The sequence below is a fragment of the Prionailurus viverrinus genome, chromosome D3, assembly GCF_022837055.1.
Source record: "Prionailurus viverrinus isolate Anna chromosome D3, UM_Priviv_1.0, whole genome shotgun sequence".
In the NCBI taxonomy this organism is placed as follows: Eukaryota; Metazoa; Chordata; class Mammalia; order Carnivora; family Felidae; genus Prionailurus; species Prionailurus viverrinus.
In genome coordinates this window covers 14,469,342-14,489,989 of record NC_062572.1, presented here as the reverse complement: position 1 = coordinate 14,489,989, position 20,648 = coordinate 14,469,342, and the positions used below count along the sequence as shown (strand labels likewise).

Sequence of the window (20,648 nt, the reverse complement as noted above, 5' to 3'; positions counted from 1 at the left end):
CACAGGCTCAGGGTGAGACCCGTATGGGTTAGATTCTTAGCTGGACCGCTTACTGGTCCTCCTGTGCCTTGCTCCGCTCTTCTGGAAAATGAAACAACCCACAGGAGGCTGGGATCAGGTGAGCAGAGGGACGGCACCAAGTGGCCATGCGCATTTTGGCCTGGAGAATGCAGGTCATTTGTCCAAGGATCCACACCATGTAAGTGGCAGACGTGTGTCTACAATCCAGGTCTTCTGGCTTCAGAGTGGGGGGTGGGGGAACCCTCCACAATGGATATGGATATCAAATAATCACATTATATACTTTGGATATCTCACCACTTTACTTGTCAGGTATACCTCAATAAGACTAGAAGGGAAAAAGGGGAAAAAAGTCTCTCTGCTAATCAGCTAAGGAAATGAGTTGCACAGCCCTAAAAAAGGGGTTGACACACTTTTTCTGTAAAGGGCCAGGTAATAATTATTTTCGGCTTTGTGGGCCATACCATCTCTGTCACAGCGACTTAACTCTGCTGTCGTAGTGAGGAAGCAGTCACAGACGATGTATTAGATGAGTGGGTGAGGCTGTATGCCAATCAAGCTTTGTGTACAAAAGCAGGTGATGGGCTGGTTTTGGCCTGAGGGTCATAGTTTGCCAAGCCAGGCACTCAGTCATGGTCCTTGGATAGCTTTGTCATGTTCTAACTGGTGCATAAATCCTTGAGGCAGAGCGATGATGACAATGACAAAAACAATAATAACCATAATGTGTCAGGCACTCAGCTCAGGCCTTTTCCAACTACATTACCCCATTCGTCCTCCTAACAAGCCTGGGAGGGAGATATTATGACTCCTTTTCCCCACGAGACAAAACTGAGACCTAGAGGTCAAAGTGCCCCAAATCTCCTAGCTAGTAGTTGGCAGACCGGACCTCTGCAGTGAACCCTTGCCCACACTCCATGGGGCAACTTGATGACCTAGAGGCCCTTTCCATTCGGAAGTGAACTATGCCGCTCTGTCTCCTCCGGAAGCCCATGTTCAGGGCCTTGTCCCTAGTTTAAACCCCAAATACATGTGAATTTATTTGACCCTGATGCCTCCATTCCATCCCAGTCCTCTTATTAGTTCTAAACAGGTAGCTTTGCCATTGCTTTTTGTTTTGAGTCAACGCCATGGGAATCCCTGACTCTCCCCTGAATGGTCTCTTCCATCAGGAGCAAATAGCACTCTCCTTGCTCATCCCTCCCATCTCTTACCAATGTCAGCCCCCTCTGTCTTGTTTCTTCCCCTGCGACAAGGCACCCAGGCAGTCTTATGTATATACTGACCAGCGCCAGGTGGTTCTCTGGATGCCTCTGTAGCCATCAAGGGCCCTAAACAATGAAATTTGGACCTTGGGAAATGGGTTGTAGCTGTCTCAGGGAGAAAATAATGCCCAAATACACAAATAAACTCAACCTGGCCTCGAAACACCATGGAACTGTAACCTTTAGAGACAGCACATAATTAAAAAAAAAAAAAAACTTTCAGATCTCGTATATTTGAATTATATATTAAAGCAAATAGAGTTGTTCCCTCCTATGTGAATAATAACATGAGCAGCTTTAGCCAAGGATTGGTTGGCCTCTTGGATAAATCAGGAGGATTTTAGCCGGCGACTGGCCTGTGACCCCACAAGAAAAGTTGAACGGTCTCAGTTTCATTAGTTGCTGGTATCTTGGAGCCCAGAGAATTTGCGACTTGATTTGAGCGCAGCGCTGTTGCTGAGAACTCACTCAGTCTGTCATGTCCCTGGGATGGAAGCTTAAAGGCAGCTTGGAGCTTCCATTTCATTTGTGGTGGTTTCTGAGGATGAGCTCTCGGATTTGGTGCCCCTGCTCAAGCCCCAGCCGTACCACCTAGAATGGAGTTATGACGAGTAAATGAAATAATACATCTAAAGCACTTAATCTGAGTCCTGCCATGCAGTAGGTGCTCAATAAATGTTAGCCGTGATTATTACTAGTTTTCTGTGCCCAGAGGTCTTTATCTCCATGGAAACATTTAAGGATAGTGTAGCTTGCGTCTGAAAGGGTAGAGAGCTTAGAGGCTGCAACAGACAGTTTCTTGTGGTGTTTTCCAGTTCTAGGACTGTATCGCTTAAACAATTTTTACACTTGGCTCAGAAGGAGACACATTATCAGGGATGGATAGCAAGGCTTTAATTTTTTTGGAAACTGAGTCCAATCCTGAAGTACACCAGATACTGGTCATGGGACTTTGAACAATGAAGTTTTCATTTTCCTTACTTCTAAACTAGGAATACAACCTCATAGGATTGTTTGGATTAAGTGAAGAAATGGCTCCAAGAGCCATATCCCCACTTGGGATACATACCAAGCCCCGAGCATTACTCCTCTGTGGACTGATTATTCTGCGATGTGGATTTTTTTAATTGGGGGCTGCAAGTGGGATCACGACAGCTCAAGTGGGAAAGGCCTAGGCTGGGGAAAAAAATGGCCTTGTAAGGGTCAGGGCTGATGTTTTGAGCCTCGGTGGGGTGGAGAGTTGGAGGAGGGGGGAGGAGAAATTGGAGGGAGCACCTATTTTTGTCCCAGCCGGACTGGGCTATTCTCCCCCTGGCCACCAGAGGGAGCTCTTAAATGCATGAGACCCCCCCCCACCCACCCACCCCTTCCCCCCAGCACAGCATCCCGACTCTGCTCTAATGAACTTTAGGGTTCCTTCCCCTTGCTTTAAAGCAAATCCCAAAGCCCCCACTGCTTTACTTCCCTCATGAAATGCATCGCTGTCTGAAATTACCTTGGGCTTTTATTTATTTACTCACTATCTGACTCCTCCTCTGGACTCCAGGCTCAGATGCTGTATTGGTTTCCTATGGCTGCCGTAACAAATTTCCAGAAACTCAGTGGCTTCGAACACCTGTTTATTACCTTACAGTTCTGGAGATTAGACGTCCAAAATCAGACTCACAGGGCTGAAGTCGAGGTGTGTCAGCAGGGCTGGCTCCTTCTGGAAGCTCTAGGGAAGAATCTGTTCTCTTGCCTTTTCTAGCTTCCTTGGCTGTTGTCCTTTCTATCCCCAAAGACAGCAACTGTCACATCTCCTGCTCTAACTTGGGCCCTCCTGCCTCCTCCTTCCATATATAACGATTCTTATGATTACATTGGGCTCACCTGGATAAGCTTTAATTTAATCAATCTGCAAAATCTCTTTTGCTTGTTAGGTGACATACTTACGGGTTCCAGGGATTAGAACATCTTGGGGGAGGGATGTGGGCATAATTCTACTCGACAAAATATTGTTGAAAAACTGGAGGAGTGACGGCTGAAATGAACAACATACTGTTACACCACCTCCCAAGACTCTGCAGCTCTTCCCTGAGCTTAAAAGGGTCAGTGTTCACCATTTCCTTTGCTCTTTCCAGACAGAGGGAGGAGGCACGGACATACAGGGTGGGTTGAATTCCGTGTATCTGGAGAGCAGTCTGGACTAGAAACATCCAGTTTGTTCTGTCTGTGGTTCAAATCCTAACTCAGTGACTTCTTAGTTATAGACAGTTGCTTATTGCTTCTAAGCCTCAGTGTTCCCATCTGTGAAATGGGGATGAAATTGGCTGTCATTTATCGAACCCAAGCTATGTGACCTGAATTTAAAACCCCAGCCCTAGGGGCGCCTGGGTGGCGCAGTCGGTTAAGCGTCCGATTTCAGCCAGGTCACGATCTCGCGGTCCATGAGTTCGAGCCCCGCGTCAGGCTCTGGGCTGATGGCTCGGAGCCTGGCGCCTGTTTCCGATTCTGTGTCTCCCTCTCTCTCTGCCCCTCCCCCGTTCATGCTCTGTCTCTCTCTGTCCCAAAAATAAATAAACGTTGAAAAAAAATTTTTTTTTAAATAAAAAAAATAAAACCCCAGCCCTGGCCTTTATTTGCTGTGTGACCTTGGGCAAATGGCATAGCTTCCTGATTTACTTGGTGAAATGAGGCTAATCCTAACAGCTGCTGCATTCTTGCACGTCATATATCGTAGTAGATGGATTACATGAGATAATATATGTCAAGGGATTATTTGACAATAGTGCTTGGCATACGATAATGCCCAACAAATAGCATACTTATTTTTCTTTTTCTTATTTCTTTTCTTCTTCATCTTCGTCTCCAGCTTTTTCTCCTCCTCTTGCTTTGCTATATCATCACCTGTTTTTACCTGTTAAATGTTTTTAAGTTCTTTTTGTTTCTTTTTAAAGTTTTTAATGTATTCATTTTGAGAGAGAGAGGGAGTGCGAGCAGGGAAGAGGCAGAGAGAGAGGGGGAGAGAGAATCCCAAGCTGGCTCCGCGCTGTCAGCACAGAGCCCGACGTGGGGCTCGATCTCTACCTGTTAAATGTTTATGGATGTTTTTTGAACACCTGGCTCTTCTGTTAGCCTAAGTTCCTTCCCACCAGGTCAGAGCCCGAGTTTCTCATTTTAAAGCTCTTCATAATGCGAATGCTTTATTAATGTCGGTTCCTTGTGTCGAGGCTTCTGTATGTCCGTCTGGCTCCTGAGGGGGTTTCAAAGACTAGGGCTCCTGGTTTATCCCCTTTCTGTATGGAGGAACTTCTGAGAGAGCATAGACAGGTACTTGTAGGAGAGAAGAACCCTCCTTCCCTGCGATACTCCCATTCTGTACGCTAGAAATGGAAACATCTGAGAAGACATTTCTATTATTCTACCCCTGGGGCTGAAGGCACCAGGAACGCACACAATTCTGCCTCCACGTCTGCATGGCTTGTTATCAGAAAATTAGAGTAGAAAAGAAGCTTTGTTCAGCTATGGAGACATCTTAATAGGCGCTTTGATTGTTAAACAGAAGTTTCTGTATCAGTTTAATTGCTGTAAATGCTGTTTGCCTTCTCTGTTATGATAAGGCCTGGATTTTCATAGATTTCTCCCCCCCTTCCCTTTAAACAGTTTCTCTTTGCTTTAAGGCTTGAGTTGGCAAGTTTAATGAAATCCACACGAAGAAAGGAAAGAGGGGATCTCAAAGTTCACATCTGCACACCCACGGACGAAACCACACGGAGATTATTATTGCTTGAGACTAATGATGCTGTAGCTGCGTAATGTAATTGACAGAATTCACCCCTTCCATCAGAAACTGGGAAATGAAACCAAACAACTAAACTTAATTACTTCTACTTCTTGAGAAGGTGCTATAATTGAGAATAACAGCCTAACTGGGATATGAATCTAAAAGTGAGATGTGCTTATAATAGAGGATTTGTTCTCTGCAGACTTGAGCCTCAGAAGTACCGTTTTGGTTTCTTTCGGGGCAGGGGTGGGGGGGCGCGAGGTGGCTAGAGTTGTGGAAGACATCCAGATCAGGGATTCTCAACCTTGGCATTTGCAACACTTGGGGCTGGTTGATTCTTTGGTGTAGGGACTGGCTTGTACATTGCAGGATGTTGAGCAGCATCCCTGGCTGCTATCCACTGGATGTCAGTAGCACCTCCCAACCCCAGTGTGACAGCCAGAATTATTTCCAGATATTGCCACTTGTCCCCTGGGTGGGGCAGAAGTCACCTTGGTGGAGGACACTGGTGTAGGGCCTTTGGAGGACTTAGGAGCCATTACAGAATTACTCCTTGAGGTTCTGCTGGTACTGAGCTGTGCGACCTTTAGCAAAGTCACTGCATTTCTCCGAGCCCTTGTGTCTTCCTTGTAGGGAATAACGCGAACACTGACTGCACAGGGGTGTGGTCTCCAGGGATAAACTGCACAGCATAATGCCTGATGTATATTGAGCGATCAGCTAACTCAGCACTTCGTTATAATACTCTTGAACTCAGCAAACACATCTGAAGTATTTACTTTGGCTCTGTGATGCAGAGGTGAAGGTGTGGTGCCTGTCCTTGTGGGAGAGGCAGATACACAGAGACTCCTTGGTGCTCCCTTATTCTGCACCCGTGGCAGACATTGCTAATCAATCGTGGTGTTCTTTCCTACTGGGCCTCAGGATCGTTCTTAACACGGTTTTCTAGACAGCCACTACCAATGTCCCATGAGATGAAGCCCATTTGGCACTCCTGGTTTTCTAGACTCCCCACGAGGAGGCTGGGTATCTGTGCGCACTACCACTCTCTCTTCAGCACAGCTGTCCCATCTGTACCTGCCCCGGTGCAGGAGAACGCATTTTAGAGAGTTAGCAAGGAGCGTCTGTCTTTCCAGATCAGAGTGAAGTCTCCAAAGGAGGTGGCAATGGAAAGAAAGCTCTCTTTCGCTCTTTTTTAAAATTCATTTTTCTTTCTTGTCTTTTTCGTTTCCCTCAGAAACAAATGGTCAAATGGCTCGGACTTGGTGACATTTCATAGCCCAACTAGAGGAGATTCCACTGGCGATGATGCTGATTGATATATCATGCTGTCTCTCTCGTGGGTTTTCTCTGCCCTTTGGGCTTGGAAAATCACCAGCTCTCCTAGAAATGGTCCCAGTTTCACAAGGGTGGAATCGGGGTTTCTGGGAACAGCTTTCAGAGGACTGTGGGCAGTGTCATTAGACAGAGGAGGGGAGTGAGTGGGTTGGGGTTAAATGCTCCCTGATCGGTTCAGACATGCTGGGCTCCCAGCGAGCACACCGCTCCATAGCAATCGCTGTGAAAAATGAGGTGTGTGTTTGCAGCTCTGAAAATAAGAAGTGGGCTCCATCTATCTGGCTTGAGAAATGAGAGCTGGTGTGTGGGTCAGCCGGTCGTTCCCTGTCTTCCTAGCTGGCGAAGATTCCATGGGCAGAATTGCTTCATTTCTGCTTCGTTTCACACTGCCCTGGGGCCTTTGAGGTCTGGGAGGAGGGATGCCAGGGCAGCCGGGTCATGGAGTCAAGGTGGGGGCTGGTGCTCAGCATCTGCGAAAGAAGTCTCAGAACATAGTCAGAGGTGAGGGGATAATAGAGGTCGCTGGGATTTCACCTAAAGCATGAAAGGGAAGACCAGATGAGGGCAAGCACCCAGTCTGAAGTCTGTATGATTTATTGTTTCTTCCTCATTCCCATTCATCCATCAGCCTATCTATCCATTCATTTATCTATCCATCCATCCATCCATCTACCCACCTACCTATCCATCCATCCATCCATACATACATACATACATACATACATCTACCTATCCATCCATCCATCCATCCATCCATCCACCCACCTACCTATACATACATACATACCTACATACATACATACATACATACATACATCTACCTATCCATCCATACATCCATTCATCCATCCATCCATCCATCCATCCACCCACCTACCTATCCATCCATCCATCCATCCATCCATCCATCCATCCATCTACCTATCCATCCATCCATCCATCCATACATCCATACATACATACATACATACATCTACCCACCTACCTATCCATCCATCCATCCATCCATCCATCCACCCACCCACCTACCCATCCATCCAGCCATCTACCCACCTACCTATCCATCCATCCATCCATCCATACATACATACATACATACATAAATACATACATCTACCCACCTACCTATCCATACATACATACATACATACATACATACATACATACATAAATACATACATCTACCCACCTACCTATCCATCCATCCATCCATCCATCCATCCATCCATCCATCCATCCACCTATCCATCCATCCATACATCTACCCACCTACCTATCCATCCATCCATCCATCCATCCATCCACCCACCCACCTACCCATCCATCCAGCCATCTACCCACCTACCTATCCATCCATCCATCCATCCATCCATCCATACATACATACATACATAAATACATACATCTACCCACCTACCTATCCATACATACATACATACATACATACATACATACATACATACATAAATACATACATCTACCCACCTACCTATCCATCCATCCATCCATCCATCCATCCATCCATCCATCCATCCACCTATCCATCCATCCATACATCTACCCACCTACCTATCCATCCATCCATCCATCCATCCATCCATCCACCCACCTACCCATCCATCCATCCATCTACCCACCTACCTATCCATCCATCCATACATACATACATACATACATACATACATATACCCACCTACCTATCCATCCATCCATCCATCCACCCACCCACCTACCCATCCATCCATCCATCTACCCACCTACCTATCCATCCATCCATCCATCCATCCATCCATCCATCCATCCACCTATCCATCCACCCACCTACCTATCCATCCATCCATCCATCCATCCATCCATCCATCCACCCACCCACTGACTATTCTACCCACCCATCTACCCACCTGTCCATCTACACACTCATCTGTCTGTCTACCTACCTGTCTGACCATTCATCCACCCAGCTATCCAGATATTCAGCCAGCCAGCCAGCCATTCATTTAGCCAACCACCCACCTACCCATCTGTCCATCTACCCACTCATCTGACCATCCACCCACGTATCCAACCATTCATCCATCCACTCACTTACCAACCCCTCTATCCATCCATCTGTCCATCCACCCCCTCTTCCATCCACTCCTTATCAATCCATCTACCTATTTTAACATGAGTTTATTTAGATGGTACATGTTTGGACATGTTTTAAATAGTTACTGACAATATACAGCAAGTGATACTAGTTTTCTATATAGAGCGTGCTTTTAACATAAGTGTGTTTAAACAAAAAGAGCTAACTTAAAATAGTAATAAAATAATTTTGTGGCTGGACAGGACATGACAAGACTGGGAAAGTGGGATGTGCGTGCCTGGCATTTGGAAATCTACTGCATTGGAACTTTGCACACAAGGGCATATGATCTAGAGTCCCTCAAATCTGGACCCGCATTGCTGTGCAGCCTCCAACATGTATGATCTTGCACAAATGACGTCCTTTCTCCAAGCCTCGGTTTCATTGTCTGTAAGGTGGGGATGCTAACAACTCCCTGTCTTTGGGGGTGGTTTTGAGGATGTAACGAACTAAAGCCTGTGAGTCACTTAACACATGCCTGGCACAATCTAAGCACTCTGTAAATGGAAGCAGAGCTCATTTTTATTCTTTCCACAGCTGATTTCTTTCAAGGCATTCCCTGGTTGCCCTGCCCAAAGGACCTTGCTGAAGTCAAGGTGACACGTGTTAAACCAGTGTTCCATTTGGCTTTGGTTTAGCAAGTGATGGTGGTAGGTCAACTGTCCTTCCTGAAGCTGGAGAGCCTCCCTCTTCCTTCTCGGGCTTGGCCGGAGCCCGCCCCACTCTGATCCTCTGTGTAACAGGCTCTTCTCTCTTCTCTCCCTGCAGACACACTGTCCGTGCCACGCTGGTCCCCACAGATCCCTCGTAGAGACCTCGGCAACTCCATTAAGCACAGGTAGGCTGGATTCCTGTGGGCACCGGTACCCACCTCCGGTAGATATCTGGCCCCCAGAGTGGGGGAAGGCCAGGCAGATATTTTGCTTCAGTTCCCATGTCATCATGCCTCTCTCTCCTCTGCCAAGCGAGACCTCAGTGTGCCCCCTGGGGACTGAGATGTCGGCTTCTTATTAACCTGGCCCTTATGAAACCAGCACATAATGGTTAAAAACCAGGGATTTGGAGTCAGACTGTCCTGTGTTCGCATCCTGGCTAATAAAGCTTTGCAACCAGAAGGAAGTTACTTAACCTCTCTGAGGCTCGGTTTTCTCATCAGATAATTCTGCCTACCCTTAGGGTGTCCTAAGGATCAATGACATAATATATGTAAAGTGCTAAGCAAAGGGCTCATAATAACCGCTCGGTAAACGGTATCATTGTCAAGAGAAATGTTGTACAGCCTAATTTTGGGTCTCCCCACCCAGAAGACAAGATTGAATTCTGAACTCAGAGGTACTCTCTGGTGAGCTGTAGGTCAGCCCAGAGCTCCAGCCCTGTTGGGTCCGTGGAATAACCTCACCAGGGGTACACCTGTCCTATCAGGAAGGACACTTGTATCTACTAGACAGCCCTTCTAGGCAGTTCTTTGACTTTCCAGATTTAACTTTCTACGTTTTATGTCATTACCCTCACAGTCTCTTCACAAACTCATTGGGGTAAGTAGCACAAGTGTGATCATATCCATTTGACAGATAGGAAACTGAGGCCCTGCACGATTGAGGGATGGGTCTACAAGCTAATTGACCTCGGCACTCTGTATTCTTTGGGCACTGCTGCTCAGAGTTTTCTTTCTATGTACCCAGAGGCATCTGGGAACTAGCCGAGGGACCCGTTCACTCATTCATGGATTCTTTGCACTAGTATTTGTAGAGAATTTACATGCCTTGGTTTCAGCACTGCGCAAGGCGTCGGGAGCCCTTGGGGAGCTCGCGGTGCAGTCGAGGACTAGATGCTTAACAGACCATGACAGTGTGTGGCATTGGGGCTATAAGGTGGGGGGTGGGGGGGGCGGTACCAGGGGCAGACATATCGCCATGGGCGGGTGGGCCCGAGGTAGGAATGAGCACACTGTCTCCCTGAATGGCACCTTGTCAACAGGTTTTCAAAGAAATATGTCGACAGAATAGTTGTTAAGACCCAAATGAGAAAACGATGGAGGAAGCAGTGAGAAATACGTGATAGACGCGTCCGTGGTCGGGCCGTGAGCCGCAGAGAGAAAGGCATCAAAAAGAAGGGCCTTTTTTGTGTGCTTCCCAATACCCCGGGCTCAGTTCTACCCCTGGATCGGTCCCACCCCTGGCTCAGCTCCGCCCCTGGATCGGTCACGCCCCTGGCTCAGCCCCGCCCCTGGGCCGGCCACGCCCCTGGCTCAGCCCCGTCCCTGGATCGGCCACGCCCCCTGCTCAGCTCCGCACCTGGATTGACACCACTTCTGGTTCAGCTCGATCCTGGGTTGGCCACACCCCTGGCTCAGCTCCACCCCTGAATTGGCCTCACCCCTGACTCAGCTCCCCCTCTGGATTGGCTTCACTCCTGATCAGCTCCACCTCCGGATTGGCCACACCCCTGACGAAGCTTCATCCCTGGATTGACCCTGCCCCTAGCTCCATCTTGCCCTGGTGGCGCAGCCCCATCTCCCAGCTTTAGCAATTTAGATCTGGTGGTACCTCATATTCGAATGCTGATTCTCAGAGGAAGGATGATGGTCTTGGGCATCAGGAATGTCTTCTTAGTGGAGCCAGGACTGGGGATGCCCTGTTACTCTTTAGTGTGACCCCGGGCCCCATGCCAGGACGGGAGACCTAGACTCACCCCAGCCTTGGTGAAGAAATGAAATTGAAATCCCATTCCATCCACTGTCCTCAGAGTCACCTCAGGCAGAGCTCAGAGAGAGAGCTGGTCCCAGAGATGGGAGAGGACTGGAAAGGAAAGAGAACTCCCGGCTACAAAGCTCACGCCGCCTCCCCTCCATGCCCACACTGCTGGCCGGGGGGGGGTGGACCACAAGCCCAGTCACCATTCCTAAGAGCTGCCAAATCCCATAAAGTAGACCCTGCCAAACTCAGTGGCCCCGTGGAAGGGGCAGAAAAAGGCTTAACCAACCCCCAGTCCAGAACTGGAGAGGGAGTCTTCTCAGCCACAAGAGTCTTGGTTCAGAATGTTGCTATTTGCCTCCATACGGAGGCTTTGAGCTGCGCCTCCTTCGGCTTGGAGAGTGACTGACCCAAATCAAGCAAGTTGGTGCAGCAGAGGGCTGCAACCTTGCCCTCAAAATTCTCAAGCACCAAGTTACATAATCACTTCTGATTTTCATTTTGACACTCGGAGGCAGTGGAGATTAGCTACAACTCCTGCTGAAAGTGGCAAAAATTGAAAATGAAAATTAACTCTGACCCGGCAACCTGCAATACTTTTCTCGGGCAGCCCGGCCACTGCCTGGTGTCTCTTGGGGGAAGAAAGCGCCCCAGCGGCCGCGGGAGCCCCTGGAAGTTAATCGTAGGCACCTCTGTTCCTGGCTGGCAGCTGTATATCAGGGGCGTCCAAACTGCCTTCTGTTGGCAACAAGTGGTGGGGGGGGCAGGGGGTGGGCGGAGAAGATGAGCTGACGGTCTGAAAAGAGTTTTCACTTTAAACTTCTGCTTAAGTTCTGCTACTCAGGTTTGAGGCCTCAGCTCTTGGGGGGGGGGAGGGGGAGGCCCCGGCAAAGCTCCCCAGATGGTTTGATTGGCAGAGAGGGGGCACCGGTCTGCCAGCCTCCCAGGAGGCTCCACCTCGCCTTGTGGTCCTCTGAGGGCCGTTCTAGCCCCCCACCCGTCACTCTGTCCCAGAAGTGAACTTGGCATATAGCAGACCACTGGGCAATACCTGTTGAACGAATGTAGGATTGTCATGAATGTCCAGGGGACAGTAGAGTCCCAGCCCAATCGAGTGAGCACTGACTACATGCCAGGCGCTGTGAAGCCCCTTGACGTGCATAACCTGTTTCGTCCTCCCAGCACCTGTGAGGCCGGTCCTGCTTACCATCCCCACTTTACAGAGCGGGAGACTGAGGCTCCAGCGGCCCAAACAACCTGATGAAGTCACGCTCCTCGGAAGAAGCCAGGCTGGACCCTGGGGGCCTGTGCACTCACCCTTCACGTGGTTCATCCTGAGAGACAGCTGGGGGTCACCGTCACCTTGGCCCTGAACGTTTTCTGTCTCTTTTCCGCAGGTTTTCCACCAAGTACTGGATGTCTCAGACGTGCACAGTCTGTGGAAAAGGAATGCTTTTTGGCCTCAAGTGTAAAAATTGCAAGTAAGTGGCTGCACCAGGAAGTGTTTTCAGGGTGCCTGACGTCAGCTAGAGCCACGCTAGCCTTTGAACTAGCTTGCGGAAGCTAGGTTTCCTAGCTTTCGGGAGAATCGCTTGCCCTACGTTTCAGAACCGCGTCCTAAGTGAACCTCTGCCTTTGGGCAAGGGGTCAAGCAGCACAATTGTGAATGAAAACCAGAGCGGACGGATGGTGCCGGAGATGTTTACCGGGGTGTGTGGAGCCACGGCGGTACTCTGCATATTCACAGCATTTAACATGAGGGGTTGGCACAGTTTTTTTCTCTAGGTGACCGGATAGTAAGTATTTTAGACTTGGTGGGCCCAGGGGTCTCTGTTACAGCCACTCAGCCAGGCCTTGTAGCTAAAAAGCATCCGGAGACAATATGTAAACAAAGGGGTGTGACCAATGTATTTGTTCTAGTAAAACCTTATTTCCATAACTGAGCGGCCGGCTGGCTTTGGCTCCTCAGCTGTAGTTAGTTTCCCAGTTCCTGAGTTAGAGTTTGTGAAGTCCTTTTCCTCTTTATTTTTTCTCCTCTGCGTTGTTGGGGCGGGGGTGGGGAGGGTGGGTGGGCGGTGTTCTGATGCTCCCCATTTTATAGATGTGAACGCTGAGTCTCGGCAAGGGGAAGTCACCTGCCTGCGGGCACACGGCCCTGACCCCCTAACTCCCCTTCCTTCTGTGGCATCATGTCGCTCTCGAGCTCTCACAACCCTCCCCTACTCCACACACGCATTCCAGGTCACAGCTGGCAAAAGGCAGGGAGGTGACAGAATAAAGCTGATGTCCAGTATGGGCTCTGGAGTCAGAGTAAGATAGGTTCAAATCCCGGCTCTGTGATGCTCTTGCTGTGTGACCTTAGGCAGTTCACCTCACCTTTCTGTTCCTGCCTGTGTGTGTGTGTGTGTGTGTGTGTGTGTGTGTGCGCGCGCGCGCGCGTGTGTGTGCGCGCGCGCGCTTTATCTGCACGAAAGGAATAATCGTCACACCTGGCCGATCCGGTGTAAGCATTCAGTAAATCACGAAAGGACACAGCACAGTGCCAGCCTCTGAGCTCTGTCCTCTGTCAGAGGTCACAAGTGCCTTTTTGCCTGGCCTCCCTCTCTCTCTCCCTAAGCCTGTGTGAAATACCTCCCTGGTCCAATCCCTAGAAAATTGTCAGTAATATTCAGTGCATCTTTCCGTCTGCTTTATAGGAGCCATTTAGTTTCAGAGAATGTAGGAGTCCCTCTGTCCTTGTCCAGCCCAGGCTGGGAAATCCCATTCGGGCTCCTTCAGGCCCCCCAACATCCTGTCCCTTGAGGGAGGGGGGAGGGGACAGCAGCAGCGGCGGCATAAGGCGAGGTGGGGAGACGATTACCATCTGGAGGCCCACGTCCCCACCTTGGTCTTCCTTAGACCCTGGTTCTCAGGTGAGCCCTTAGGATGGTGGCCTCTGGGCTTTCTGACTCCAAGGCCAGGCGGTGGGGTCCAACTTGAAGGCTGTCTGATGCGTCCCATACCCCAGCTGCTCGGGGTGGGGTGGGGGTGGGGGGGGCTGTCTCATCCATGCGTTGTCACACCGTGTTCTGAGGGGAAGCGGCAGCCCCCTCACATCCTCACACCTGCGGAGTGGAGGCTTTGAAGCCGGGTAATTAGGTGACAGGGCCGCAGCCAGGAGTCAGTGAGGCTGAACACCTCCTGAGCCATTTAATTTTCAGCCCTAGAGGTGGAACTCTGAGGTGGCCTTTGCTCCTGTTCTCTGTTCCAGAAGTAATGAACAAAGACTCAGACCCTGCCAAGGGTTGGGGGAGGCCTCTGGGGAAGGGGTGGCGGTGGGGGGGGGGGAGAACCTGGGGGAGAAGCACAGGCTTTGGAAGCAGCCAGACCTGAGTTTGAGCCCCAGCTCAATTGCTGCATTCTCTGTATGAGCTTGAGCGAGAGGCTTGTTGTCCTCTCGCGACTCAGTTTTCTGGTCTGCAAAGTGGGTTGACGCTGGTGCCCTCAATAGAGCTACTGGAAGGAGCCAGTGGAACGTTCTTGCCCTCGATTACGGTGTTTCGTCAGAGAACTTTCTTCCTCACTCCACCTTGCGCAGAGATGGCTAGATAAGAGGCAGCATTCCAGCCATGTTTGGATTTTACCGTCGATCTCACCACTTTGCTCAGCTCTCAGAAAAGCTGCCAGAGCAGTGAAAGCAGAGTCCGGAGTTGCTATGAAAGTTCCGACATGCTTCCGGTGGTTTTTTTGACACTTGTGTAACGACAACAATTTTGTACTTGTGTTAACTACAACAGAGCTTAGAGCTATCTCCAGTACGTAATTATGAGCTGGCTTTATTTTTACTGCTGTCACCAGCTGAAGTTTGGATTCACTCTTCCACGAACCAAATCCTGCAGTTTTTACGTGGTTTTGAAGATGGGCAAAATTTGGGACACACTGATGGGCTGACAGAAGGGTTGGATGGGGGACAGAAACGGGTAACGCACAGACGCCGTCGTCAAGGGGTTTAGGGAAAGACGCACCTACAGAGAAGTGGATTTCGGGGGGACTGAAGTGCATGCATAAAGAGAGTGACAGATGGCATTGCACAGAGGGGGCACGGAGAATGGGGAGGCAGCTTTTCAGAAAAAAACGGGCAGAACTGCTTGTTCGTTTACTCAGCTGTTCATGAGCAGCTACTCCATAAATGTGCCAGGAGCTCTTCTAGGCAGCAGGGACATCACAGTGAATAAAACGCACAAAACCCCTGCCCTCCTGGACCTTACGTGCTAGGGGAGGGGAGGGACAGTAAGCAACCCAGTAAAACAGATCATCTGTGCAGAGGGTGCCAGAAACTAAAGAGAAGAAGGAAGCAGTGAAGGAAGAGAGGAAGGGCCGGGCTTAGGGCTAAGATTTTAACGAAAGTGCTCAGGGAAGACTTTATACTTGAACCGGAACTTTGGAAAAGCAGTGATGTGTGGCACTGGACATTTCCTGTTCTCCGGAAGCATTCCAGAGCCATGGATTTGAATCTGCCCTGAAGGCAATGACTTTTTTAGTTTGCTTGTTCTTTTTGTTGTTGTTGTTGTTGTTGTTTGTTTGTTTTTTAAACCTAAAGCAATGTTGGTTCTGTTGTTGCTAGAAACTCTCTGGGTGAAAAGGATTAGATTGGACCCTGGTGACTCTACAGTGGTCCCTGGGCCAGCAGCAGCAGCACCTGGGGGCTGTTTAGAAATGCAGACTCTCAGACCATGCCCAGACCTGCTGCACCAGACTCTGCAATTTAAGAGACTCTGCAGTTTAATCACTGTCCTGGTGATTCTTGCACACATTAAGGTCTGAGAAGCACTCCTCTGGGTGATCTCCAAATTCCCTGTTAGAGCTGATTTTCTTTGTCTAGATAACGGGTCTCAAGCTCAAGTGTGCATCAGAATCCCCTAGAGGGTGTGTTAAAACACAGATTCCCCGGGCCCGCCCCAGAGTCTCCGATGCAGCAGGTCTGGGATGGAGCCCCAGGATTTGCATTTCGGTAAGTTCCCTGGTGCAGCTGATGCTGCTGGTCCTGGGACCACTGCTCTACAAAAAAGTGGTAGTTTGCCAACCTCAAGCTTTCTTTTCCAGCCTCACATTTCAGCACATGAGGTTTGTGTTTGGGGCTTTTGTTGTTGTTTTTTTTTTTTTTTTTGGTTTTGTTTTTTGTTTTCTGTTTTTACAGACTGGTCGATCTTTGCTATTTTTCAGGCTTTTGTGCCTTTTCATCTCTTGGCCTCGGTCCTATAAACTTGATTCTTCTGCATCATCGTCTCTCCAGTAATATTTGTGTGATAAGCCAAACAGATAAGGCATGACTGGAACCCAGGCTGTAGGTCAGACACACACGCCTGCATTTGAATCCTGACTCTTCCACGAATAGCTGTGTGACCACTTCTGAGCCCCATTTCTTCTCCTGTCCAAACAATATCTACCTCACTCGACTGTTTAAAAAAACAACAAAAATACAAACAAATAAACAAAACAAAAATTAAGTGAGCTAATACGTAAGGTAAAATGCTCAGTCTGTACCTGGCACATTATAAGAACTTCATAAACGAAAGCTAATACTGTTACTAACTTTACGGATTAATTTTGGGGTACCCCCCCCCACCCAGGAAGCCAGGATACTTGCGAACGTCTAACCCCCTTTCCTCCTGCCTCGGCTTAATGGCCACTTCCTCCGGAATTATCATCAGCTGTCTTGTTGGCGTTCTGAATAGAGAGATTAGCGAACTAATAGGAAATTATGCTCAGAAAGCAATTTGCAGTTATCTGAATTGAGGACTTTTCATCTAATAGGTTCATGAGCGCGGAATGGAGTTTCGTTCTAAGTGGTCGGATGTCAGCACCATCCACGTATTGTCTGCTGACTACAGATTCAGCTGCAGGAACGTGCTGATGGGTTTCCCAGCCCTCGTTCATGCCTTGTCTGCATCTTTCCTCCTCGGGGTCCTTCCACAGGTTTCCGCAGAGCTGAGTTCTGGTTCCTTGGAAACCCGTCCACCCCTATCTGCGTGTCTTACGGGATAGTGCACAGTGGTGAATTCCATGGCTTGTGCTCTAGGCAGGGAGAGTTTGAACCGAGGTATTTTTGTGCATATGTGTGTTTTTTGTTTTTTTGTTTTGTTTGCTTTTACTGCATGCGCTGAGTATGGAAGGGAGGGGGACGTCTTTCAAAACTGTCGGTGGAGGGGCGCCTGGGTGGCGCAGTCGGTTGGGCGTCTGACTTCAGCCAGGTCACTATCTCGCGGTCCGTGAGTTCGAGCCCCGCGTCGGGCTCTGGGCTGATGGCTCAGAGCCTGGAGCCTGCTTCCGATTCTGTGTCTCCCTCTCTCTCTGCCCCTCCCCCGTTCATGCTCTGTCTCTCTCTGTCCCAAAAATAAAGAAACGTTGAAAAAAAAAAAACTGTCGGTGGAGAAGTAGCATTTGAATTATCTGTCTCTCCTGCGTGTTTTAGCCTCCCCTCTCCCCACTCCTTCTTTAGGGTTGGGTTCAGTTCAGTCAGCATCTCTGGTTCGGTGTGTGCTGTGAGGGGTGTTTCTGTGCTACCTCTTGGGGTCCGAAGGTGAAAGAGACACCGTTGCTGTCCTCCAGATGCTCACGGTCACTGCTAGTGGCTTAAAACTTAAAATCATCACATCTGAGTCCCTCCCAAGACTTCTTGGCCCAGACTCTGGCCATAGGGCGTAGAAACCTGCATTTTTTTTTTATTTGTTTATTTATTGACAGAGAGAGAGAGGGAGAGAGCAGGGGAGGAGCAGAGAGAGAGGGAGAGAGAAAATCCCAAGCAGGCTCCACACTGTCACTGCAGAGCCCGATGTGGGGCTCAAACCTATGAACCACGAGGTCGTGACCTGAGTCGAAATCAAGAAGTCAGATTCTTGACTGACTGAGACACCCAGGTGCCCCGAAACCTGCATTTTTTTTTCAACGTTTATTTATTTTTGGGACAGAGAGAGACAGAGCATGAACGGGGGAGGGGCAGAGAGAGAGGGAGACACAGAATCAGAAACAGGCTCCAGGCTCTGAGCCATCAGCCCAGAGCCTGACGCGGGGCTCGAACTCACGGACCGCAAGATCGTGACCTGGCTGAAGTCGGACGCTTAACCGACTGCGCCACCCAGGCGCCCCGAAACCTGCATTTTTAATAAGCTTCCCAGAGGATTCAGATTTGCACTGGGGTGTGAGTGAGGAACATGGTTCTAGAAGGAGGGGTGAAGCAGGTAGGTAATTATTACTGTAGGGGGATGTGCCCAGGCCGCACCAGGCTGGGAAAGGGTGCATACATGATGCACATCAGGGGGGCTGTCCCGGAGGCCTTTGAAGTCTTGAGGGAGGAGGGACACCTGGGTGGCTCAGTGGGTTGAGTGTCTGACTTTGGCTCAGGCCATGATCTCGCGGTTCGTGAGTTCGAGCCCCATGTCGGGCTCTGTGCTGACAGCTCAGAGCCGGAAGCCTGCTTTGGATTCTGTCTCTCTCCCTCTCTCTCTCTCTCTCTCTCTCTCTCTCTCTCTCTCTCAAAAATAAATAAACATTAAGAAAACAAAAAAAGAAGCCCTTGAAGTCTTGAGGAAGGAGTGGGAAGTAGCCAGGTGGAGCAGGGGGAAGGGTGTTCTGGGCGAGGTCACAGGCAAGGACACAGGCACGGGCAAAGCCTGGATCAGGACTTAGAAGGACTTGAGCATATTTTTCAGTTGTTTGTCCTGGGCGGGGCCTGGGGGCCGGGGAATACTGATTCTTCTGTGCAGACAGGGCACCAGGCCATGCCGCTGTGACTCGTGGTGCTACTCCCTGTGGCTCCCAGCCTGGGTAGGGACCGCTCACTCCCCGTCCAGCCCCGTTCCTTGAACCCTGGAGCTGTCATCTTGCTGGAGTGGGTCACTTGCCAAGGGCAAGGCCTTGGGGAGAACAGTGCTGGTATCAGGGTGGCCTTTGCTTCTTGCAGGAAAGCAGGAGCAGGCAGAAGCCAGGAGTTCTGATGTTCTCCCGGTCACCTGCTCTTATGGCCTGAGACACGAGGGGTTTGGGAGTCAGAATGTCTGGCAGGTGCTAAGTCTCCTTTTTCTCTAAGACCAGGGAGCAGTCGCTCCTCTGTTTTGAAGACAGAATGATGAAGTTAGCGGTCACAGAGCACAGTCTTCCCTCACCCACATGTGACTCGATGGTCTGCTTACCTTCCTGGCGACCTCATTTACCGGTTGCTGTGGGAGCTGCTGCAAACAGTTCATACCTGAGACCGCCCCGGGGCGGGGGGGGGGGGTTGCCCTTGGGTGATTGTGGCTGCCTCACCCCAAGGTGCCCGGGAAGAAGCCTCCCCCTGCTCCGGGTGGCTCAGAGCCAGGTGCAGGGTACAGAAGGCCAGCCTGCTTGCCTCAAGGCAGACACGCTCTGTGGTGCAGTTCTCAGCCCAGAGCCCCGGGGGGATCAGGCTGAGACTAGAGTCACCTGAAGCCACATCTTTGCTTAGCTTCTCCCCCATTCCTTATCCAGCTTCCCCCGCAAAGGAAACAGCCTCTCTTGGAGAACTCTCTCCACTCACAAGAACACCCATCTCAGGATCTGCTTCTAAGGAACCCAACTTAGCATAATAAAACAACAGCAGGGGGCAGAGAGAGCTGTTTAGGTCCTGGCTCTGCCCCATCCTGGCTGTGTGATTCTGGGGAAGTTTCTAAACCTCTCTGAATTGGATGTCATAGGACCTGTGAGTGCACCAGTCGCATTAATGACTTGAGGATTCCCTCAAATCCGAATCTTTCAATAAGTTGGTCAGCACGTATTAAGTTGCAGAAACAGATTTTCTATTAATGCAAAGAAGGAAGAGAACCCTACTCACTAAATCACCTGCGTGGGTTGAAGTGAGGGAAAGTTCTGGAAAATGTAGCACATTTCCTCCTTTTCCATAGTTCTTGTTCCCCATTTGTCTTTTAGGATATTCTGAACCATCCTTCTTGGGAGACATGTTCAAGCATTTATAATCGGGTTTCTCAACCTCAGAACCATTGAAATTGGGGGCCTGATAATTCCTTGTTTGGGCAACTGCCCTGTGCATTGCAGGATAATTAGCAGCATCACTGGCCTCCACCCCCCAAATGCCAGGAGCGCCCCCAACACACACACACACACACACACACACACACACACACACACACACATGCACACGCACGCGCACACAGACACATACTCCATCCCAAGTTGTGACAACCAAAAATGTCTCCAGACATTGCCAGATCTTCCCAGGGGGAGCAGAATTGCCCTTGGTGGAATTGCCTCTGGTTTATATAGTGAAACAGTCATTGCCAACCAATGGGACTGTGGTATACTTATAATTCAGTTCTAGAGTGCCGCTTTAATATTTATTTATTTTTGAGAGAGAGAGTACATGCACAGGAGGGGGCAGAGAGAGAGGGAGACACAGAATCCGAAACATGCTCCGGGCTCTGAGCTGT

General features: G+C 49.6%; 1 protein-coding gene across 3 annotated transcripts in view; it reads left to right on the top strand.

The window, feature by feature from the left end:
• The window catches only part of KSR2 (kinase suppressor of ras 2), a 428,047-nt gene that overhangs the window by 304,170 nt on the left and 103,229 nt on the right, over positions 1-20,648 (top strand). For all 3 annotated transcript variants that reach the window (XM_047828846.1, XM_047828844.1, XM_047828845.1), the window contains exons 6-7: positions 9,284-9,353; positions 12,606-12,689. In XM_047828846.1, the coding sequence (XP_047684802.1) occupies positions 9,284-9,353; positions 12,606-12,689 (154 nt within the window). The remainder of the gene's footprint in view (positions 1-9,283; positions 9,354-12,605; positions 12,690-20,648) is intronic.